The sequence below is a fragment of the Equus caballus genome, chromosome 9 (genome assembly GCF_041296265.1).
Source record: "Equus caballus isolate H_3958 breed thoroughbred chromosome 9, TB-T2T, whole genome shotgun sequence".
In the NCBI taxonomy this organism is placed as follows: domain Eukaryota; kingdom Metazoa; phylum Chordata; class Mammalia; order Perissodactyla; family Equidae; genus Equus; species Equus caballus.
Window position 1 is genome coordinate 2,351,967 of NC_091692.1, and position 24,739 is coordinate 2,376,705.

At 43.3% G+C, this 24,739-nt stretch overlaps 1 protein-coding gene across 2 annotated transcripts in view; it reads right to left on the reverse strand.

The window, feature by feature from the left end:
* Positions 1 to 8,666: 8,666 nt before the first annotated feature.
* Positions 8,667 to 24,739, reverse strand: part of CPNE3 (copine 3) — a 41,549-nt gene continuing 25,476 nt past the window's right edge. For both annotated transcript variants that reach the window (XM_023648356.2, XM_023648358.2), the window contains exons 9-16: positions 22,793 to 22,879; positions 22,047 to 22,106; positions 21,387 to 21,520; positions 17,607 to 17,661; positions 17,473 to 17,524; positions 14,651 to 14,784; positions 13,307 to 13,543; positions 8,667 to 11,771 (exon numbers count right to left, since the gene is read on the reverse strand). In XM_023648356.2, coding sequence (XP_023504124.1) covers positions 11,661 to 11,771; positions 13,307 to 13,543; positions 14,651 to 14,784; positions 17,473 to 17,524; positions 17,607 to 17,661; positions 21,387 to 21,520; positions 22,047 to 22,106; positions 22,793 to 22,879 — 870 coding nt within the window. In that variant the 3' untranslated portion in view covers positions 8,667 to 11,660. The remainder of the gene's footprint in view (positions 11,772 to 13,306; positions 13,544 to 14,650; positions 14,785 to 17,472; positions 17,525 to 17,606; positions 17,662 to 21,386; positions 21,521 to 22,046; positions 22,107 to 22,792; positions 22,880 to 24,739) is intronic.

Sequence of the window (24,739 nt, forward strand, 5' to 3'; positions counted from 1 at the left end):
GGCCAACAAGAGACTCAGGGTCCTGTTCCCTTGGAAACCACTTAGTTAAGGTGAATATGGACTGTTGAGTCCAGAAGCCCCTTCTCTGAAGTTGTACACCTGGCTGCTTCTCTGTCAGAAGACTCAAGTCTTCCAGGCAAAAGTGGAATGTTTCAGTCTTGCCAATGAGATTTCAAACAGCAAAGTTTCTAACCAGCTGTGATCTTAGAAAACAAAGTTTCTCAACACTATGTCCTTTTGTTGATCAACAAAAGCAGTGTTTACAGGTTTCCAACTTCAAACATATACAAAGCTCTGTATGTCTTTCAAAAGTTCCTATGTGTCTAAGGAGCTATGTTAAAAGCCTTAGAGAGAGTGACGGGGGGAGGGGAAAATGGAAGCGTTCATGGGAATAGACGATGTGAGAAGAAAATACATCAGGAGCATCAGCGAATGAGGACAGCGTGCGGTGAACTGAGAAGCGTGATTAACAGAACGCTGTGCACTTCAGTTCAGTGTTGCGTCTAGTGAGAAGCCAGTGAAGAAGTGAGAACCCCAGGATCTTTCCTCTCGCCTCAGCTACTCCTGAGCCGCTGCTTCATCTGCTAACTCGGGCGCCCCCAGCCCAGGAGGCTTTTCTTCTGCGTGTAGACAAGGGACCACTGCAGAGACTGCCAAGCATGCTTACTGTTAGGGATTGAATTGTGTCCTCCTGAATTCATGTTGAAGCCCTAACTCCCAATGTGACCGCATCTGGAGATGGGGCCTTGAAGGAGGTAATTAAGGTTAAATGAGGTCATCAGGGTGGGCCCCTGATCCAACAGGACTGGTGTCCTTACAGGAAGAGGGGGAGACACCAGGGATGATCGTGCACAGAGAAAAGGCCACATGAGGACAACACAGCGAGAAGACAGCCGTCTACAAGCCAAGGAGAGGGGCCTCAGGAGAAACCAATCCCTTGGGCACCTTGATCTTGGACTTCCAGCCTGCAGAACTGTGAGAAAACAGATTTCTGTTGATTAAGGCCCTCGTATGTGGTCTTCTGTTATGACAGCCCTAGAAGACTAATACGCTTGGTTGCATGAACTGTGGTGGGACAAAGCTGTTGGTTGGAGAAATAGGGAAGAGCGACAGTGGAACGAGGATGAAGAGTGCATCGTGGGGAGTCAAGAGGTAGTGGTAAGAAAGCTGAGTGGAGGTGTAAAAGAACAGATACCTGGGGAGCAACTGTGAGTGAAAACACCGGGTTCCAGCCTTAAATTTTATCAGCTCGTTTGTTCAGTGCATGGTGAACAGGGAGTTCCGGGCAACTTAACTCTGGGGAAGAAGAGTCAGTGAAATCTGCATTTGTAACTTCCATAAATGTGGACCACACTCTCTCAACAACTCTTAATAAGTCCATTCTTCTTCATGAAACCCCAGGTTATCATCATCTCCTAATTCCTGATAGACCCCAGGCACAGAACCCATTCTTGGTAATATTAATTCTATACTTTGCTTAAAGATGTGAAATAATGTGAGGAGCAGGGGGTAGGAAGAAGTTAAGACACAGGTGGGGGACATATTTTTTTCCTGTGAATTTCAAAAACATTTTCTGATTAAAAAATTTTTTTAAAGATGGGTTTTTTTTTCTCCCTAGGATAGCATAACAGTGTGCATTCAATAAAAAGTGGCTGAGTGAATGGGATCTCCAAATCAAACGTGGGACTCCCTCTGTCCAGCGTCCTTGAGTCTACCTTTCTCATGCTGCCAAGCCTCAGTGTAACTGCTGAGATTTTACTGAAATAACCCGGCTTCACAATGCAGAGCCCTCCAGTCTCCCTCCTGTAAACTCCCTCACTCTTCTCAGCTGAGGATTCACAACTTCCCTGGAAGTGCTCCCTCAGCTTTTCTCTTCCTCACCCAGATCCCCTCAAGATGGCGGCGTTTCTTTATCTTCCGAAATTCTATTCTCAATTTCAAGTAACACGAAGTCTCCGGGCTGTTGACAGTCTTCCAAACGCTATTGGTGCAGAACGCCCCCTACCTCCTCCTCCATCTCCCCAAGGGCATCCTGCCTCCCGCCAGCTGTCTACACTCGTGCTGCAGCCCAGTGCCCATTTGCCATGATGTGGGTTCGCAGTGACATCCTCCCCTGCAGGCCCTCCTTCCCCCACCCATCTCCTCGCCTAAGCAGTGTGCTCTCCAGGGAGTGCAAACTAAAGCTAGTGTTCGCTTAAACCAGGCATCATTAAGAAAGCAAAACAGTTGGCCTACTACCATTCTCTGAACACACGCTGGGCATTTGAATGCGCCCCAGTAGAAATTCACCTGTCATGGGGCCGGCCCTGTGGCCGAGTGGTAAAGTTCCTGCGCCCTGCTTCGGTGGCCCAGGGTTTCACCAGTTCAGATCCTGGGCGTGGACCTAGGACCGCTCATCAGGCCACATTGAGGTGGCGTCCCACAAGCCACAACTAGAAGGACCCACCACTAGAATATACAACGTTGTACTGGGGGGCTTTGCGGGGAAGAAGGAAAAATAAAATCTTAAAAAAGACTTCATTTAAAAATAAATTACTTTTCAATTGTATCTGCCCCACCACACAGTGACCCACTAATAGGAGGAATTAAGAACCAACTATTTTAAAACAAGATGTTTTTTTTAATTATAGACAAGTAGACAGGAAACAATTATCATACACATACCAAAAAAAAGAAAAGAAAAAAAACTTGAGGCAAAAGTCAGTCCTCCATGCTAAGGTTTCAGACAGGCTCAAAATAATAATAGCCAACATTCTACAGCATTCCCTGTGTGCCAGATATTGTTCCAGCGCTGCACCTCTGTTGACTCATTTCACCTAACAGCCCCATGAGGTAGTTACTGTGTTTTTTGTCTTCACCCTTTCCCAGATGAGGGAAACGAGACAGAGTAATCGTTAACTTTCCCTAGGTCACTCAAAGTGCTAAATCCCCAGGTTAGGAACTGGAAAGGACTCGCCACTCCACAGAGCACACCCATACTCCCTAGGGATTTATTTAAAGGCCATGGATGCCACACAGCAAGAGAAGGAGAGGCCAGGCAAGCCCCAGGGGCTCTGATTGACATCTGATGGACAAGCACCCCGCGTCCTTAGTCACACAGGACCGGAGCTCATTCTGTTTCAGGATTGAACTAGCAACATCTGTGCAAGGAATCCAGGCTTCAGAGAGCTCAAAGCTGAGGTTCCCAGGGGGCGTCTTATATCCCTGGAGCCAGCTACTGAAGGCAGCATGACAAACCAGTGAGGCCACTGGAAAACCTTCAGTGATGACAACCCTGGGGGTCACCAGAGGAGTTTAGCACTTTGAACACCACGTCATAAATCCCAACACCCTTATCTTGGCTAAGAGTCAAACCCCAGACATCTGGGAGTGCCCAGATAGAGACTGAGCTTTTCCCTTCTTCGTTCGTCCCCTGCCACTGCTAACCCACATATCTCTCTTCTCTGCACCCCTGATAGCCCATGTTCATTAATCATTTGACTAGTCAACAAGTAGTTGTTGACTAACTGGCTGATTGACGATGTGTAGATACATGAAAGTTCTTCCCCCATCCCACCTGGATCTGATCTCAATAACCAGTCGCCAAAGGAAGAGGGCAGGAGGGGCGGCTTAGAGGGGATGTTTCCTGAAAGAGGGAAGCAGGGCGCCAGGCTGCAGGTGTTCTGCACTGATCGACATCAAACGGTGGAAGAAGCAGAGCAAAGTCTCTCTGGAGAAGTGAAATTTTTTCTGTGGGCTCAAGTGTTTATTCAACACGCAATTTCCTCTGACTCCCTGAGGCCATCCCCAAGTGTTATTTGCTCAAAACTGATTACGAAATTACCTCTCACGTTACTTTCATCTGTGGCCCTGAAAACTTGGCATGACCTATAAGCTGTTCTCCAGTCTTAAAAAACGCCCAGCTTTGCTTCACGCTGTTGGACTATGTCAATTTGCTTTGCTAACTAAAACTTAGCGACTTAAAATAATAATCATGATTTTGTAGGTTGCCAACCTGGGCTGGGTTTCCCTGGTGGTTCTTCTGGCCTCACCTGGGCTCCATCACGCTCTCTAGGCAGCTGCTGGAGGGGCTGGGGGCTGCTGGTCTAGAAAGTGTCAGGTGGGACGCCTGTCTCTAACCCATGTGGTCTCCCTTTCGAGGCCGCACAGGGTCCCGGAGGGAGAAAGTGGAAGGGAGCAAAGCTCTGGAGGTCTCGGCTCAGAGTTGGCACATCATTACCTTTGCCACATTCTATTAGCCAGGTCACAAGACTAGCCTCGATGTGGAGAAATAAAATCCACCTCGCGATGAGAGGACGGCACAGTCACCTTGCGAAAGGGGAGTCTACAGCAAGGGGAAGGGTCACAGCCATTTCTGCAACCCGCCACCCAGATGGGATGGCCAGATAAAATGAGGACCCCCAGGTCATGAATAAGTTTTAGTGTATGCCATGCCATATTTAGGTCCCGCCACTACTAGAAAATCAGTTGTTGTTTATCTGAAATTCAAATTTACCTGGATGTCCCATATTTTTGTTTGCTAAATCTGGTAACCCTTCACACAGACCATGTCAAAAGTAAGCAGAACCTCTCTTTATCTAAAACAGAGAGCTCTGAACTTGAAATTACTTTTAAAGTGTACCACCACAACAAATGTTGTATTAGAATGAGCCAAAAGCTCTAAGTACACCCACAAGAAGGGAGTAACTTGGCCCCCTTTCCATATTCTAGGAACCATCTTTGGCTTAACACTAGTTTAAATAACCCTAAAATAATATATAACAGACTGTTCTATCTCGGTTAATGCATTAGATGAAAAATTGCTACATAGAACACCAATAAGAGAAGACTAGGTATTTTCTGTAATCTGGGCCTATTCTATATTTATAATAATTCTTTTACCTTCCTATGAGGAATGTTAAAACTCGTTTGAAGATATTAACCATTATGCTGTTTTGGAACTTATTATATCTAATCAGAGCAAAGATACTTGGAATTCATGTTTTAAGGACCTGATCCATAGACTGTAGTAAAATTTGATGTTTTCCTCCATGAGGTTTTATGACGGGCTGTGTTTTTCCGACTACAACTTTTGTGACCACAAGTGACAGAGCAAAGGTCAAATCAATGTGCATCATTAAGCAATACAACCTGACATTTCTAGACAACAGGTCCCTCTGAGGAGGAAAGGGAAGCGTACCTGACAGGTCAGAGCACCTCTGACTGGCGCTCCACACCCCTGCATCTCCACCCCCTACACACAACGATTCTGCGATAAATTACGAGCACCCTCTCTGCCGGGAGTCCTAAGGAATTCAGAATTCAGCACGCAGTGCATGCTAAGGATTATTAACCAGGCTTGTGATGCATTTCTTGCACCCAGCTTTAAATAAATCAAAGCTGTGTTGTTTATACCAGAATCTTAGACTTGAGAGGGAATTTAGAGATTTCTACTCCAAGCGCCCATGATACAAAACATGAAACAAAATTCTGGGTCTAGAATCACAGCAGAGGATGGCAGAGCTCCAGGACAAAGATACTGCGTTTTTTCCAAACATGAAGATCATGGGCTAACTACCATTGGTACAAGTAGCATCTGAAGAAGGACTTTTCCAAACCACCTGGTACATTTCCAAGATTTCATGAGGCGAAATGAGGGTCAAGTCGGCCACGTTAGGACCATATTTATACTCTGAATCCAAGAGGAAAGTCTCCTATTTAGCTTTGCCTTCAGAAAGGGACTAACCACAGATTTCACTACAGTAGGAATGTGAAAGATGAACAGTTGGAATTTTGATATCCCATTTGTAACAGTGAGTAAAGAGATTCAATTATGAGATAAAAGGGTTATTACAAACACGTTTCATCTCCCTGTACCAACAATGTTCCCAACCCACCCTCCCTTCTGACTCCAAGTCAGGGACACTGTGGATTTCCTTGTCTGGAGGTTCTTCTGCTTTCTGTACATCGTTAAGCCCTGTGTAACCTGGAAACCTTTCCTGTGTAACCCAGGAAGCCTTTCCAGATCTCCCACTGGTCTGACTGCTCCCCACGTTGAAAGAAAATCTCCCACTCCGAGCTTCAATATTTTCTCATATAACGGGCTTCTCTCCTTGCATTGCTCTAACACACGCCTTATTCACGCATTCTTCCCATGTCTATTAGGGAGTGCCTACTAAATGCCAGTTCTCTTCCGGGCTCCGGCGATGCAGCAGCGAACAAAATCCCTGATTTCTTGGAACTTACATGCTAGAGGGTGAAGAGGACAAGAAACAGAATAAGTAAAACCTAACCAGGAAAGAGGGATAGAAGGTGCTGGGGAAAGAGGTACAATTTTAAAGAGGGTGATCGGCGAAGTCCCCACTGGCTGATACTTGAACAAAAACCTGAAGGGGGTGAGGGAGCAAGGCTCACAGGTGACCAGGGGGAGGTCTTCAGGAAGGGGCGACAGCAAGTGCAAAAGCCCTGGGCCAGGAGTGCACCAGGCACATTCAAGTAAGAGCAAGAGAGCCCATGTGGTTGGAGCAGAATGGCCAAGGCGTAGACTAGCAGGAAAGTTTAGAAAAGCACCATGAGAGCCATGGAAACGTTGGAAGGTTAGTGAATTGAAGGTACTGATGGAGAATGATTCGTTGGAGTTGTGGTACTACAGGGAGTGAGCTGGGAAGTGGGTTGTTGTTGGAAAATGGGATGCTTGAAATTGAGACTGGGGAGGGGTTTGCTCTCAATAATGAGAAGGCCTAGGGTATGACCTTAGGAGTGAGGGCGGGTGAGGTGGAGAATAAGATGATTAGAAGAAGGGATAGAGAGTGGCCTAGTCTAACATAATATTCAAAGCTGGTTGTCGTAAAGAGGAGGGGAAAGTTATCTGAAAGCAGAGAGAGGACCAAGGAGCACACTTACCCTGCCTCCAAGCCCCCATGGTAGATGAGGAAGAGAAAATGACCCCTAGAGAGGGCTGCAGAGGAAGTAAGGTTCTTCAAGAGAGCCAGGTCTTAATTAGGACAAAAACATGAAGGGAGTGTTCAGAAAAAGCACTGATATGAAGGATTTTGCTAACGAATGACTCAGTTCCCAAGGGCAGAGTAGGGGGTTTTGGGAAGCTGGAGAGAAGTGGGACGTGGTCCGAATATTGATTGTATGGAGGAGCCATACAGGGTTTAGAGTGAGGAAGCTCATAATCTGAGCTTCCTATGTGAACAGGCAGGACCAGTTGGAAGGATAATGTTGGGAGCAGTGGAGGGGAGGAGGGAGCATCTTGCCAGAAGCAGTGTTCAGGGGCCTCCTCTGTATTCATGACTATGGATGCCCAAAGGCATAAGAAGGGACAGTGTCACACTGAGCACAGAGGGCTGCCTCACCTTGCTCATTGTAAGTTTTTTGAAGTTAGTAAGAAATTTTGCTCATTTTGACTTTTGCCTGTTGAGTGTACAGAAGTCAGAATTCTGCTTATAATGGCAATTACTTCACTGATCACTTCTTTTTAGGGAGGAGAGAATCAACAGCTAACCTAAAGTGCAATTCTCCAAGGACCCTGCAACCTGCTGTGAGTTTTCTAAGGAGTTCAGCCAAATGTAGCCATGCTTGGTGACAAGTGACAAGGGCGATGGTCTCCCTACAAGCAAGGGTTTGGCAATCCTAGGGGTCCATGTCATCACCAGGTGTGAGCCAGCCTCTGACCCATTAGGGAATTGATGAGATATGGGCCTAACAGATGACTTGACGTGGAGGTGGCGCTGTGGCAGGAAAAGCACTTGATTCAGAAACTGACCTGACATCGGACACTTGGTAAGTGTGTGACCACACAGCAGAGTCTCCACCATAAGATGACTACCAACAACTCCCCCATTGGGGCCTCACGAAAGCAAAGCCATTGTGGCCAGACCCAAGTGTGCGACAGGGTCCCATCTGTTAGTCCTAAAATGTAAGGCCCTCCAGCTTTTCAAAAACACAGGTCCGGTCACATCTGCCTTTGCTTAGGTCTATTCAGCAGCCTCCCATGACCTTTAGCCTGAGTCTGAACTCCCCTGCACGCCCCAGAGGGCCCGGCAGAATATAAAGCTCACCCACACCTCTGCCCCACCTCTCCACTCTTCTCTTACCCCTTTCCCTCCCACACTTTATATTCCAGCAAACTTAAATTTCTTTTCCTTCCTAAAACATTCAACTCCATACTTGTTGTTGACCCGACATGGTTATAAATGCTTTTAACCTTCTTCACCCAGCTAACTTTAACGTCTTTCTTTAGGTGGCACGTCCTCAGGGAAATGCTCCCTGCCAGCAAGCTGGGTCCGCTCTCCCCTACAACATGTTACATCACACACTGACCTCACGTCCCTGTCATTACTCATTTAATGTTTCCTCTCTCCCTCGGTCCATTATTTCTATGAAGACAGCAACTGTGGCTGCCTAGGCCAGCAATGTATCCCCAAGGCCTTGCCCAGTGACCGAAACATAATAGAAGCAATTAAAAAAAATTTAGGTGGATGTATCATCCCACCTAACACGACTGATAAAACCTGAGCACCGTATTTCTTAGGCCACCCTGGGTACAAGCTGAGAACAATTCCCTTACTGCGCCCAGGAAGTATCTCGAATGCATTCAACACCTTTTAAATGAATAAATCCCATAAAATAATAAAATCCCCCAAACTGTTTAATTCAGTAAAGTATGGAACACAGGCCACTTAAAATGCTATATTCACTTTATTTCTAACTTTTCTACTGATTTTGATAACATTTAGGGAAAGAACAAAAATCAGAACAAGGCACTATTGTATCACATCAAGAAATAATTTCATCCAAAGGGAATTCAAACGGAAGATACATTTAACACAATTCACATATTAGTAACTTACACACGTGTTATCGGGTATGATATCATAGAAGCACAGAAGAGCCTCTCACAATCTCAACCAAACTTCTGGCTTCCCTCAAGTGTCACTTCCATGGCCATAAACCGCACACATAAAGAGACAGGAGGAGTTTATTAAAGATGGCTTTCCAGTCAATTTACAGAACGAAAAAGGCAAAGCAGTCAGAGAAGGCATGAGCGCCGTGGGGCCCTGGATTTGCTCTGGAAAGGCTGCCTCTGGCACGGCCACAGCGAGCAGCGGCGAACCCCTGATCTGAGTGTCAACTCTCGCGATCGTGACGACTTCCACTCCAAGCACGAGGTGAGGGGACCACGCTAACTGCACACTATTCAGTACAGGCAGCGGGGAGAAACTACATCTGCCCAGGCACTGTCCCCCAGGATGGGTTTGTAATCTACCTGATTACTGGAGGTGTGAAAGTTGACTTGGTCACTTTTTCTTTAAACGCATTTTAAGAACTAACGGTACTTGCGTGAATGGTGGCACAACAGCAAAAAGGACGATTTTAATATAAAACAATATTACATCAGCATGTGATGAGGGGAATGCTGAAATGTAAGAATTTTATAAAACAATAATTTAGAATTGTAAATGCTTTTATTCAAAACTGCAGAAAGGTATCAATTACCCTAATTCGCTAGAATCAGAGTTCTTATGAACAGCCTCTACTGATGAACATGATCAAGAATGAATAATAAAAAATTAATTTTAAAAAGGGAACAATTCCGATTAAAACTAGCACATAAAATTATGAAGACTAAATCAGTCTGACAGTGGTGACAGAAGTCCTGTTATTTGGCCGTGAAAACAGTGAATGCTCGTGGCCAGGGGTCCCCAAGCCCTGAGAGGTGACGTGGGTGCTGCGAGCAGCTGGGCTGGTCACGGAGAGCAGGAGCCCTGCACACGCTTCAGGCGGGCTCTCCTTCTGTCTGCTTCACCAGACAGTGAGGACAGGCGCAAATCATTTTTTTTTTAAAGGCTTCATGTTTTTAAAAAAGAAAATTCTCAAAACCACAGCGACATAAAATTGCTGTTGCCAAACACACACAGAGAAGTGAGATCAGGACACCTGAGACAGCAAAGGCTCCAAACTCGGGAGGACGATCTGTTTTCTCCTCCCTTAACTGATGTCAAAGTGCCTCGTGGCTGCGAGGGCAGCGCCTCAGGCTACCGGCGCCCCTGCACGACAGCGAGCCCAGGCCGAGGCGGTAACGAGCGGCCGGCGACCAGGCAGCAGGCAGGCCCCTGCCCTGACCTCGGCAAGCAGCTGCTTCTGAGAAGCCACAGCTGTTCACGGCCCAGAGCTCACTTCCTCGGCCACTGCAGAGGCAAGAGACACGCTGTGGCAAGTTTTCAGGAGGCCGGAAAGGCCGTCAGCACGGCGCCGGGCATCCACCCAAGGCTCCTGACACACGCAGTTTCTAAGGCTAACCTGTGAGGGGCGATTGGCCAATACACGGATCTGCACAGGACTTGGCACACAGGTCCTCAACAAAGCGTCACATTATTCAAAAAATGTAATGTTTGCTAAGGAATATGTTTTAAAGGCAAAAAATCGAGGAAAAAAATTCTGCTCTAAAAAAAAACATATAAAGGCCACTCCATCCTAACGCAGCAGTTGGAATTTCTTTTTTTTTCAAGTTACAACAGGTTTTATGCTTCACACACTACATTCCTGGCCTAGGAAAGAGCACATTATTAAAATGTAAAATGTCATTTTGATTAACAGATAACCACTACCATGAGCTTAAAAATCAGACCAAAAATGTTACTAAAAAAAAGAGAAGAAAATGTGTAAATGAATCTGTACAAATGCACAAATCAACGTATGGGACCTTAGCAAGAAAAGTATAAAAAATGTCTTTTTTTTAATAAGTAAAGTCTTTCGCTAGTTAAAAGGAAATGGAATTCTGAACGTCCTCTGATATGCCTGGTCCTCACAGCTTTCCTGGACAAAGCAGTCCTAGCCACTTTAACAAACTCCAATTAAAATAATCTAATAATGCTGACTCCAGGACCAGGTACGGTCTACGCACGTACAGAATCCCCAGTGTCACACGTCCTCTGTGAAATGTTCAAATCTGACTGTGTATACTCTCCCACAATGAAAATGAAAGACTGAGAAAGGCAAACAGAAGTGGCTTATTTACATGAGGTTCCTCTTACTGGTTGATTGTACGTTTGAGAACTGACTGTGTGCCTTCCCTCTGGCTCAGAGCTGTTGGTGCAGTCCTGTGTGAACGCGCACAGTGTCTGAAGTGTGGCACAATTCAGCGTGAGTGAAGGCAGGTTCATCTCACGGAAAAGCACTGATACGGTTACAGGCACAAATTTAATACCATCGAATTTAAGAAGCTCTTGCCATCAGGTATGGACACGGGCTGGTAAGACATCTATTGCCTAGAACTGACCTAGAACTAACTAACTAACGACCTTAAATCGCTTTGTCCAACAATGTTTCATTCTTCCTATTGATAAACATTCAAAAACAGCATTTTCATCATGTGAAAGTAAATAACCACGACAAAAGCGTCTTTTCTCACACGATTTTCTAATCCAAACAGCCTCACTGCAATTACTATAAATCACTAGCAGTCACTGAATTGATTGGGCAAAGATTAACTTAGCACTTTCCTCCAAAAAAAGCACACAAAGAATGCGTTAAATAGAGATACTCCACAGAGAACTAGGTTTACAGGAAAAAGGCGGGGGGTGGAAAGGATGTGAGTGACAGGTTCGTGACTTGGGGGGGTGAGGACACTGCTCCCCACAGCACAGAGGAAGTCTGCTCGGGCCGCGCTCCCTTCATTCCGCAGCCGGCTTCTTGGGAGGAAGGAGTTTGTAAGTGTTGAAGTAGCCCACCACCTGCTGGGGGACCTCCGCCAAGACACACTGAGCCAGCGCCTCCTTAGGAGACTGTGAGAAACAGAATCAAAGCCACTTCATTAGCAACCAAACTTTTACGGGCATTTTGATAAAAGACTAGGAATACCTCACCGGTCAGTACAAAGCAGTAATTCCCACTTGGTAGGCTTATATCTTGTCTTAGACACGGCCCATGAAACACGGCGTGAGCTAACCGATGTCACTTAGGAACGCTTAATTACCCCACTAACGCCTATCAAGTCAGCTTGGCGCCAGCATTTTGGCATTTGATGATAATTTTTGTTCTTTAACTTTTAAATGTGGGCCTTTCATTCATTTGGTATTAATTTTTTTACCTTTTTATTTCTAAATAATTATAGATTCATAGGAAGTTGCAAAAATAAGTACAGAGAGGTCCCATGTACCTTTCACCCAGTTTGATCCAAAGATAACATCTTATACAACTACAGTCCAACATCAAAACCAGGAAAATGACATCGTGCAGTTCACAGACCTTATTCAGATTTCACCAGTTTTACATGCACTTGCGTGTGTGTGCACATAATTTTCTCATCTGGGTAGATCTGTGTAACTGCACCACAATCAAAATACACTGTTTCATCACCACAAAGATCCCTAACATTACCGCTTTTTATCACATCCCCTTTCTCTCCCCAGGACTCATACACTGGCTGGTGGGAATGTAAACTGGCACAACCAGGCGGAACAGGTTCGACAGTTTCTTTAATAATTAAACATGCAACAACCATGACCCAGCAACCGCACTATAATCCCAAAGAAACAAAAACGTGTTCACACAAAAACCTATACGCGAATGGTTATAGGAGCTCTGTGTGTAACAGATGAAAACTGGAAACAACTGGGATGTCCTTCAAGGGTGAAAGTTTGAACACAGTGGGGCACCCACACATGGAATAATACCGCTCGGCAATAACTTGGGTGACTCACAGAGAATTACTTTGAGTGAAAAACAGTCAATTCGACAAGTTGCGTACTGCACGACTCCATTTACATAACATTCTTGAAATGACGAAATTATAGAAATGGAGGTCAAATTAGCAGTTGCCGGGGGTTAAGGAGGGGATGAGGGTGGGAGGGGAAGTGGGTGTGGCTAGAAAGGGCGACAGGAAGGAGCCTGTGGTGATGGACCTTGATTGTATCAATGTCAATATCCTGGCTGAGATTCTGTACTGCAGTTTGAAAAGATGTCACCACTGGTGTAAACTGGGTGAAATAGTCTCCTAAGAGATTTTCATCAAATCAACTTCCAGTTTGGTAAATTCATCATATATGCATACAGAGTTTTTCTGCTGCTACATAGATAAAGAAAAAAATATTTAAGACATTTACAATAACACTGTTTTTAAGAATTTATCATATAGACTACAAGAGGCACAAAAGTCTACAACCTCAAGAAAAACTGCCAAATCTAATCAGAGCTCTTCAAATGGAAAATTCACGCATCCTCGCACCCCAAACACTACTCAACGACTCGGTTATGGATTGGCAGGGTCTGTGTTCAGACACGTTAATGTGCACGAAGAAAACGGAGGAGTGGTACTCACGTTCTGGAACTGTCTGAAAGGTACAAACTGGACAATATCTCTGATGGCAACCTCGCCCGACGGGGAGCGGAGACTTCCACCATCGCCATCCAGAAACTCCATGGCACTGAAGTCCGCTCCTCCAACTCCAATGATGATGATGGACATCGGCAGCTTGGCAGCATTCACTATGGCTTGTCTGGTCTGATCAAGGTCTGTGATCACACCATCAGTAATGATTAGGAGCACAAAATATTGCTGCCAAAAGAGAAAATTATGTCCACTGAGCAGGTCAAGCTCCCAAACAACAAAAGCAATGATTAATACATCTTCAGCCTGATGAGTCATTTCGTCTCTTTCTTGCTCATTTTCCTTGCCAGTATCTACCCAGGATGCCATCTACACAAAATATTCTAAGATTCTCTGATGACAAGGAAATCTACTGATACAAAAACTGCAGGTTTATTAAAAGTGCAACGGACCACAAAATAGAGTAGACATAGATACACGGAAGCAAGACATCTAAATGTCAACGACTAAACCTTGAGTATGCATAGGAATAAACACTTTGATTTAACTGAAGTATTAAATATGTCCAAATACCAAGGAAACAAGTGGCAACTCTGTTCTTAAAAGACCAAATATGGAAGAAGAATTGTTTATCGAATTAAAATATGCTTTAAAAAAGTGGATATGCCTTAAGGGGGGGAATCTTTCTCTCAATTGTGTCATCTCTGCTCAGCCTTCTTAGAGAGTGGTATAACGTTACATAAAGTTGTGACTCCACCTTTCGGGTCGTTTAAATCTAGAATGGGAATAAGTTGTGTTAAGAGTAGCTCCCGTGTGCTGAGTGATTACTCCGACCCAGACATTGTGTCCTTTATGAGTTATCTTATCTCAGCCTTTCAGCAGCCGTATGAGGGGTGATCCCCGCCTTCTCTTTGACTATACTGAACCTCAGAGAGATTTTGTATCCAAGGTCCAACAGGTAATGGTTGTCTAATTCAAACCTTTCAGCACAGTAAGTAATTTTGCAACATCTACCGCAGTCGTAAGTCTCCTCAAGCCTTAATTTGTTAAATATACCTTCAGAAAGGGAGACAGCCGTTTTTGGGGGTGGAACCTATTTAAGAAAAATTAATGCAAAAGACAGAGAGGAGACTCACAAGTATAAGGGTTGTTGTGTTGTTGTCTTGCTTTTAATGATCACTAAGTTAACAACAGATGTTACTCTCAAACCAAGGATGATGATATCATTATTTCAGCTCTGACTTTATATCTTGACACACCAAATAAACATAAAAATGGCGCCAGGAGCAACCACCACTCCCCATTCTCCCGGCCCCCTGACGACAGCGCACTTACAGAAGCTGTCTGTTGTTGCGTGGCTGCAGCGGCAAACCTGGCCACATGATTTATGATTGGAGAAAAATTCGTTGGTCCATAGAGTTTTATCTGAGGAAGGCAGGCCCGATATGCCTCTATAATGCCTTGGATTCCTAGACAAAAAAGCAGTGTTACAAATTCTCAAGCACAATTTAAGGGTTCATTATTCACCATATTGGCTAATTATATATGAAGGAATAGTGCTTTAAATAGTTAAAATTTCTACATTCAGGAGTTCCTCTAAGCTATATATTACAAAACTCCACAGCTATGCTCCATCACAAAAACCTATAGATTCTACCCTCCCCTAGTAGAAGGCATTTATTTTCATCTCAGCCAAATCAGTCATTGATCTACAGTAGAACTTTTCCATTGCTTGATCCCGATGTGTTCAGGGAATGAGACTCTGAGGGAAAAAGAACGACATAAATGGTGCTGCATCATGCAACTGACCATAAGAGCTAAGAAAAACTGATTACATGGGCAAACTTTTGCATATATGGCCAGAGGCTCTAAAAGAACACCAGATGGCTATAAAGCTAATAATTCTGGTCAGGGCTTTATTCAACAGCTTACAGGCTACGCATAGCATGGGAGAGTGTGTAGTTCCAAATACTCACTTCCCAGTGATTTATCACATTTTGCTGCAGAAGCATGAATGCGTTTGTTTATGGGGTATTGCCTAGGCCTGCCGGGATGTTATGTCACAGAAGATTGGGCAGGGCCATTTGACTAGCTTTGACAATCACGCAGACAGACATGACACCCATGTCTAAGCAGGCACTTTAAGAACGAACGCCTGTTTTCACCAACGATCTTGCTCTTTCCCTCGGCCACAGGAGCAGCGCACGAGAAGAAACACGGAGCAGAGCTGCAGCCCAGCCACAGGTAAAGCAGTATGTGAAGTGGGCAAGAAATAAACTGTTGTCATCATGAGTCACTGAGCGTCAGAGACTGTTTATTACAACAGCACCACACGTTGAGAGGAGAATGACATGCCTGACAAAAGCACCACTGACGAAACGTTAATGCCACAAGGCACCTGCTGAGTCTACTCCTCATGTTAGTGTCCAGAATTCAGGTAAGATACCAGAAATCCTCCAAAAATTCCCCCACAACACATGCCGAGATCATCAAGGAAATCTGCCTCAGAAGACTTTTAATATAAACCAAAACAGGTCTCTTGTTAAAAAATGCCCATGATAACAGAGATCAACAAGGAGGAGGAGTGTACACTCGGCTCAAAAGCCTCACAAGACCCACTCTCTCCTCTCAGCATTAAGAGTCCCAGCAAACTCCTCTTGGTCACTTTGAACTTAGGAGTACGTGGTCTTAGGAACAACCTTTGAGAACGGAACTAATCCATATGTAGAGGTGGTTTACGGCCACCGGGCGAGGCTGTGACTATGATCTGTCACTCCAGTGCTAACAACGACAGTATGCTAAGAGAGGCCGGCACCAGGATCCAACCACCATCACATGTGCCGTAGAAAACGAGTCCGTAACTGCAGCAATAACAGTATTTTCTTCCATTTCTGTCATCTTAGCTCACTTTTCAATCTGAAGGTATACAAACTACCAATTAAACTTCTTCACAAATGTCAACTGCCTTCTATTCTTCCACTAAAACCGAATTACGCCAGAATCCTTCCTTTGCATTAAATGAAAAAGTGAGACATGGTATTTTGGGGCAACTAAATTCAATAAGTAATTAGGAAAAGGGGATTCAACTCCCTTGCCTTAAAATAAGGCAGGATTTTTCTGTACAGTATCTCCTTTGTCTAAAAATCAAACTGATTCTTTCTCTAAAAATCAAAAGTTCCTCACAGAGTCAATGAACATAGAGCCCATTTCTCGAAAAGAATGATATTCCCAGCTTCTAACGGCTAGGCTTAAAAAGGCTTAAAAGATCACAACCAGCCACTGAAAGGGCATCAAAGCCACAGGGAATTAATTTGGAAAATGTGTTCTGGAAAAAAGAAGAAAATCCTAACACAAACTCCTCCCAGCACACTGTCCATGCTCTTCTATGAACACTGTTTAGGAAGAGAAGGAAAGAATACCTTCTTCCGTTAGGAATCTAGACATTTTGTAACTGTCAAAAGGACAGAAAATTGGCTTATTGTCTACAATTTTATGCCTCTGCTCCTACCTCCTTTTCCTACTCAAAATTGTTCAGTCTTACATAATTTTGTGGGAGATTTGGCATTTTAGGTTGACTACTCAATGGGGTGGAAAGGAGGAAGCTTCGATATTCAAGGTATAAAGAAAAAAGCAAAAGGAAGGGTGAGCATCTGCGCCTGCTTTCTACACAGAGGAAGGCGCCACAGTCGCTGAGTTCCTCATCCGTGGCCCACCTCATCTGCATACCGAGCACTGTCTGCACAACAAGCAATTCGATGCTGGGCACCTCTTTGCAGAGACCGACAGCTACTCTGTTCACTGAATGACTCATTTTATTGAAGGTTTATTTTGAAATCAACCAATATGGGAAAATAACAGGATTATTCTTATTGATCTACTCTCAAGACTGAGAAGTCTTGTTCTCTCCAGCCTCTTCCGTAGAAGAATCTAGCCCGCGATCCTCACCATAATGGAGACCCGCCCCAGAACTGGGGCCACCACTCTCACCCCCAGCTTGGTGCCATTCTTCTCCTTTGCACAACAGAAAGCTAAACACGTCACAAAAAGGAACCTGGAGAGGGATTTTGAGTAGCTTTAAATCACCAGGAAAAAACAAAGAGGTGACAAATACTAGCATGCTTTCAGTTCAAAACTTTCAGGTTTCTTCTCTAACTTACCGTTACAGTAGGGATTGGATGGGTTAAAGTTCAGTGGGAACTCGTGCGAAACCTGTCAAAAGATGAAAAAGGGACTGATGGGGCCCAAGCTGCTTTTCCAGGAGAAAAAGCTTTAAAAGGAGATTTCCTCTTACTTGCCACTGAGGAGGGATCTGGGCTCCAAAACCAAAGGCTGGAAACATCTTATCACTGAAAAGAAAATTTGAAAAAAGCAAAAGATCATTTTCTCAAAATAGAGTTTTATCTTTAGTCACAATAAAACCAATATAAGCTTACTTTTTAAAGATTCAAAATCTTGGAAAAATATAAAACAAAAATTACCCATAATAACCACAAAGAGAACCAACGCTAATGTTTGGCAGCTCTCATTCTAAGCATGTTTCTGTGCATTGAAGGAGAAAAGTGTCTCTCCATATACGTTTATAAAAAAGGAATTTATATCCACGTTTTATAGCATATTCCTTTCTACTTAAATACTGTATATAATTTCACTGAATAAATACACAATTAATCTATAAAGCCCCCAAAACCACAAGTTTTTTCACTCATTTACAGAAAACTCTGGCAGCAAAAACTGACCTCAACTGATTATTTTTATTATTATTATTATTGGGTTTTTTGGTACCAATTCTTATGGTCCTTTTCTGCATTGAGGATAGCACCTAGGTCATACATGTCAGGAATATTTCTCCTGGTTTGGAGTCTGTCTTTAACTTTGTTTAAAATATCTTTCCCTCTATATTTTTAATATTAATGAATGTGAACAGAGAAAAGTTCTTTTACGACTTCTGCTTTCACTGTCTTGCTTTTCAGGCCTCCTCACTGCGAGATTATACACAATTCACATACATTTTCTCCTAGAACCTTCAAGGCTTGTTTTTGATATTAAACTTCTAATTCATCTCGAAGGTGTCTGGAGAAGGATAGCAGACAGAACCCGCTCCTCCCTCTTTAATAACAGCACACTCCAGCGGGAGACCAGCTCTACTCCAGCCTCTCAGCCGCCCCGCCCATGTGTGGCCAGGGCTAGGTTCTGCCAAGGAAACGTGAATAGAAGGATCTGTCAGCCGCGTCTGAATCATGCCCCTGAGAGGGAATGCAGATGCTCGCAGGTCCTGTGTCCTCCTCCCACAGCAGCCACCTTGGGCCCAGAGGTGGATGCTATGCGCTGAGCACGGCAGAACCGCCCATCAACCCGACCTACTTGCCTCTAGACATGCACCATGAGAGAGAAAAAAACCTCTATTTTGCCGAAACCACTCTGTTTCTGGGTGCCCATGTCAGCATTTTTGTCTACACTCTAATTTATACAGAACAGTATCCTAACACACACAGGTATGAGCCAGGGATCCACATCCAGCTCTTGTCCAGTCTGACAGCTGTCACAGCCCCTTCTGCTAAAAGGCCATCTGGATCACTTACTAAATGCACACACACGCTTGGGGCTATCTCAGGGCTTCTTGCTTTGTTCCACTGGTCATGTACCAGTTCCCGACTCTTAACTAATATAGCTTTGCAAGTTTTAATAACTGCTGGAACAAATTCCCCTTCATTTCTGTTTTTATTTTCCTGAAAAGTTTCTTGGCTATTCTGATTCATTTTATCCTCTAGAAAGTTTCAAGAATTATTTTATCATGGTTTCACTGCAATTCTGATTACAGTTGACGAATTCAGTGAGAAATTTTACATTTTATGTCATTATTGTGGCACCTGCTTATCTAGAATTGTGGTATGTGTGTCCAGTTAAACAAGTTTCCTTCTTTGTCCCTCAGTAAAATTCTGCACTTCTCCCTCACTAAAGATCCTAGACCTCTTACTAAACTCGTTCTCATTTTTTATTGTATAATGAATTGTCATCTTTTATCCACTATAATTTCTTCGGTTGGTTACTTGCTGTTAGTGAAAAGTTGCTGACTTTTTATTTTACGTTGTAGCTGACCGCCTTTCCGAATGCTCACCACTGTCTAACACTGCTCACTTGAGTCTCTCAGGTGTGAATTCACCCTCCACTGGTCTGCTAGAACTTGCGTCTGGGATGCTCTTGGCCCCGTGCCTCTGGGGAGGAATGGCCTTGGACCAGCTGTCCCTTCCCTTCCATGGTTCCTGGTCCACTCCGGCTCTCTGTCTCTTTGAGTCAACTTTGGGGATTTACAGCTTCCTAAAAAATCATCCTCTAATCTACAGTTTCCAATTAATAGTATAAAATTTTACAAAGTATTAACTTACAATCTTCTACATGTTTTCTCAATTTAAGCTTATAATCTCTGTCTCATTACTGACATTCCATGCATGCTTTCTCTCTTTCTTGGGAGTCAGTGTTGCCAAACATTTGCCTAAATTTTGTTAACTTGCAAAGAATCATTTCTTCATTTAATTTATTAATTTGATGGTTTTTGAAAAACTTTGCAAGCCATCACTTTCTGTGTTTACAGGAAGCACAGCTGTGAGAGCGTGTCTCTGGAGCCAGACAGCCCAGGCTGAGTCCTGTCCCCTCCAGTCACCAGCTGAGGGGCCCTGGAGAAGTTACTGGACCCCTATGCCTCAGTTTCCTCATTGGTGCAATGCAGATGATAACAAGACCCATCTCTCAGCGAGCATGAAGATTAGACAAATGTCATGCAGAAAGAACTTTAAATTGTCCCTGACACGTCACAGCTAACACATACATAGAAGCTGCTATTATTATGTTTTTACTTTTTCTTCCTATTCTTTAATTTTATTTTGTTGAAAAGCTAGTTCATTTATATTCAATTCCTCTTGTTTAAAAATAAAAGCAGGTAAGGTCAGAAAATTTCCTCTATAAAGAGAGGACCACCCACAGTCTTCCATACCCTTTATTTCTAGTCTGTTATTACACTTCAACTTCCTCTTTGATCTAAGAACTACATAAGAATTTATTTATTTCCATATGGTAAAATTTCTTTAGTTACCCTTTTGTTATTAACTCACAGGCGGCAGTCTGAGAAAGTAACCCTGTAAATCTTTTACTCTTTATATGAGCCCCAACATAACTGTGTTACTTTGAAATTCTTACTATATTTTTAGCTATTTTCAATTGAAATATTTTGATACTCTGTAATTAAACATATCCATGGTTATAGTTTCATTTTGGATAATACAACAAAGTGTTCTACAAAGTAATTTTTTAATTACATTTAATGCTTTAAAATCTACTAGGCTAATATTGCCTAATATTGCCACCTTTGCTTTAGATTCGTTAGCATTTACCTGAAAATTTCATCTCTTTAAATGTCATAACAGATTAATGAAAAGCTCCATCAATATGTAAGTGCTTTTATCATCAAATAATAGGCAAAAATAAGTGAAAATTTATACTCTGCCCTAACAGATACAGAACAAAAAGTTACTAACGCATGTTTTTTTTCTATTGTTTAGTAAGCCCTCAAGAGGACCTATTTAAATCTATTCAAAATATATCCATTGAGAATCCATTCAAAATATTTTATAGCAATTAGGTCAAGTCATCCTTTGGCAGTCATTCAAAGTCGCCATTAAGAAAATAATTTGACAATGACTGTCAAGAAAACAGATATGTTAAGAAATAGTGTTTACAAAATGTGTCATCTGGACTCAATCACACAGATAACCTAACCCCTAGGAGCAAACCCCAAGGAAACTAGACCCAAGAAACAAGAGCCTTGCTGACCTCGGTCAGCTGATTAATCAGGAAGCTATACACACGCATAACAACTGATCGCAGCCAGAGATCAGAGGTCAAAGGTAAACACACAGACTGTCACAAAGAGAAAAACAGAAAAGAGAAGACAAGAGCTATCTGAGGAGAAAGCTCCTCCCCACAGCAGCCTTACCCGCCAAGCTGTGTGAGAGGGCTGGCAGGTAAAGCAGAACAGCGCTTTCTGGGAGTCAGGAAACAACACGTCAGTCATACTCACGCGTCATAATCTTGAACGACCAGTCCCACGGACCAGATGGCAGTCAGATACTCATTGACACCATTGGGGCTGATGTAATGAAGGGAGTCAGGAGACCTGGGGTCGCCATTGGAGCCAGTGAAGTCCACTCCCACCTGCAAATAACCATCACAGCCCTTACCAGGAGAAGGCAGGGACCCTGGGCTTGTGTCCGGGACAACCTCGAGACAGACACACTCATCCCAGAGCCCACTGCTGCCATTTCCTCACAAATGTCTGTGCCTCTGGTGCCTCCACAGACAACTAACAATGAAAGCTTCAGCACAGAAGCACCTGCGAGTCCTATTTTCTAGGCGCCTAAGTCGTGAATGATAACATCGTGACTTCGGATGCAGGGCTTGTATTCTGTACATTGTCTGACTAATGCTTTCTGCTACGTTAACTACTGCAGGATCATCACTGGCTTATACACATCTGCCTTCTGCCGGAAGGAACAGGTCCTATCCGCAAAGCCAAAAGCTTCATGATGAACCTAGGGGACCTGTCAGAGGAGGCCACACTCGACAGATGGTGTAAATGTCATCACAAAGTCGGTTTCGCAGGAAAAGAAAGAACACTGTGAAGTGGAAGAAGAAAGCAACAGGTGACAGCCTCCTCTGAAAAATCCAGTGCGTTACTTACAGTAAAATTCAGCTGACATCCTCCCATGATGTAGTCTAGGAATGTGCATTCCACTGTAATCTAAAATCAAACAGCAAATGGTTAAAATTAAAACTCTCCTACGACACAAGAGAAACAAAATGCTCTCTGGCACACATTTTTAAATTTTTAACAGTTTATAAACTGGACAGAACATGACATCACCATGTGGCCACACTTGGGTTTAATGCGCCACTGCCCCACACGTCATGCATCTCTAAGATTTTACTTTAAGATAATTATGGCAATGTTAAGATTAGAATATTAATGGCCAAAGATGAAACAGACTGACTTTAAGTTTTAAGAAACTAGCAATGGGTCCAATGTGCTGAGGGCTTTAATAAGCACAGTAATCAAGATTTAAAAAAAACAAAAAACAAAAAACCCCACTTGTCTGTTGTAAGAAATCTCTCGGGGTTTTTCCCTCCACTCATAACATCTCATCTTGAAATTACGACAGGAGAGACGCACTGGGTCAGGCCACTTGCACTAGTGCCCCAGGAAAATACCCGGATGCCTCACGTTTCCTAAGACAATGAAAAACTTCAATATTCTTTGTCCTTTGCTATGAGTTGTCAAACCTTGAAAGCAAACTTACTTGAAAGATTCCCAGATGCTCATGTGATTTTCAATTGCCCTAATTTTAAGAGTTTGTCTGATATATATCACAGTGATGTAAGAACTCGAAATGTGGTCTCCTTCCACTACAAATGGTCAAGACAACTAACCTCACACTGTTTCACACTGATAACACCTGAATTCTTGTAGCTTTTCTTCTTTTGCCTCTTTTTTTCATTTATGCATTCAAATTCAATCTGTAGGAAGAAGACAAAATGTCAATGCTTACTATCGATGTTAGAAATGCCAGTGTGAGTTTAAACGAATGACTTTTTTCTCTTGGAATCAAACCACCTGCTAACGTGGGCCTGCTGCAAAACACAACTCTGAAACAATCACACAACATACGAAGTGTGTGAAACACTTATCCGCAAATTTCCAAAAGGCATTCCTAAATTGGTATGCCTTTTAAAGTATTTCCTAACTATAAATTTCCTTGCAAATGCTCCAAGCAAAAATCTTTCTCCTTTATAATAAAGGAAATAAAATATTATTCCTAGTTGTTACTTGACAAAAACACAAAGATACACTGCTTAGAAAAGAAGAAAACAACCTACCACCAGACAACAGACCTGTATGAAGCCCAGCTCTGTGATAAAACATGTAGCAAAGATCATCTCGTCCACTGGAGTGTGCGTTAGAAACAGATCTAGGATCTCACACCCTCTCCTTCCCCCAAACAGGACGCACTTCCTTTCCACCTCTAATCCATTGTCCATCTGTACAGCTGGGTCAAGGTCCTTCTCTATAACATCAGCTACCATTCCAGTCTTCCCTGATGCCCATCCATCTCCTTAAACTTCCACAACCATATAAAATTTAGTTACATACTTTTTTTTTTTTTTTTGAGGAAGATTAGCTCTGAGTTAACATCTGCTGTCAATCCTCCTCTTTTTGCTGAGGAAGACTGACCCTGAGCTAACATCCATGCCCATCTTCCTCTATTGTATATGTGGGATGCCTACCACAGCATGGCTTGCCGAGCAGTGCCATGCCCACACCCAGGATTTGAACTGGTGAACCCTGGGCTGCCGAAGTGGAACATGCACACTTAACCGCTGCACCACCGCGCCAGCCCCTAGTTATGTACTTTTAATTCTTCTCAATTGTTTCGTTTCATTTTTCTTTTCACACCTAGGGTATAATCACCTATAAATTATACCTTCCAATTTTCTCTGTCTTGTCTAATAAGAAATAAGAGATACTCAATGAATACTTGGGAAGTCACCTCTTCTGGTTAACAGAAAGCAACTCATGTACTTTAGACAGAGTCATTACTAATTTTCTAAGAATCAAACATTAAAAAGTATATTTGATACAATGATACAAAAGAAAATTATGTTAAACAAATTCCTTGATGGTTCAGAATCCTGCCAGAGTCTCAGTCACCATCATAAATATTAATTATCGAATATTTGAGATGCAGAGATGCATTAAACAGCATTCTCACTGGTAAACGGCCGCATTACTTCACTTGATTTCTTCACACTCTTGCAGAGTGAGTACCAGGTGGCGGGCCCTGCTCTGGCACTGAGAACACAGAGACGGTGAGACAAAGCCCCGTCTCTGAAGAACGGGCGTGGCTAGACCGTGTCACTGCAGCAACACGACAAGCCTCATTCTGTCCCGGGGTGGGGGGAGGCTCAAGTTAGCTGGATTCAGGAAAACTTTCCATAATACATACAGCAGGACACAGTTACTTAGCTCACTGTCTTCTAAAAGCAGGTCATTACTGACTGGAAAATAACGACAAAGTGGAATCAGTGAAGCAACAATCCAGACGGCTCCTCACAGCTCTTTTAGGTAGCTTACTTTATTTGACGTGTTAAGATTTTTAGCATTTTCCATTAGTCCCACCTTCTAAAAAAAAATCTTTGAATAGAATATTTACAGGTGAATTTTGCTGCTGTTTTAATTCAAAGATTGTTAACTTAAAGCCAATTCAATCTTTGCCGTTCAACCATGAGGTGCGATTTGAAAGGCCTTTCCTCCTTCACACACGCAGTTCTGTAAAGGCTCCTGCCGGTGCCTGGGCTCTGCGGCCAGGGAGTGGGGCA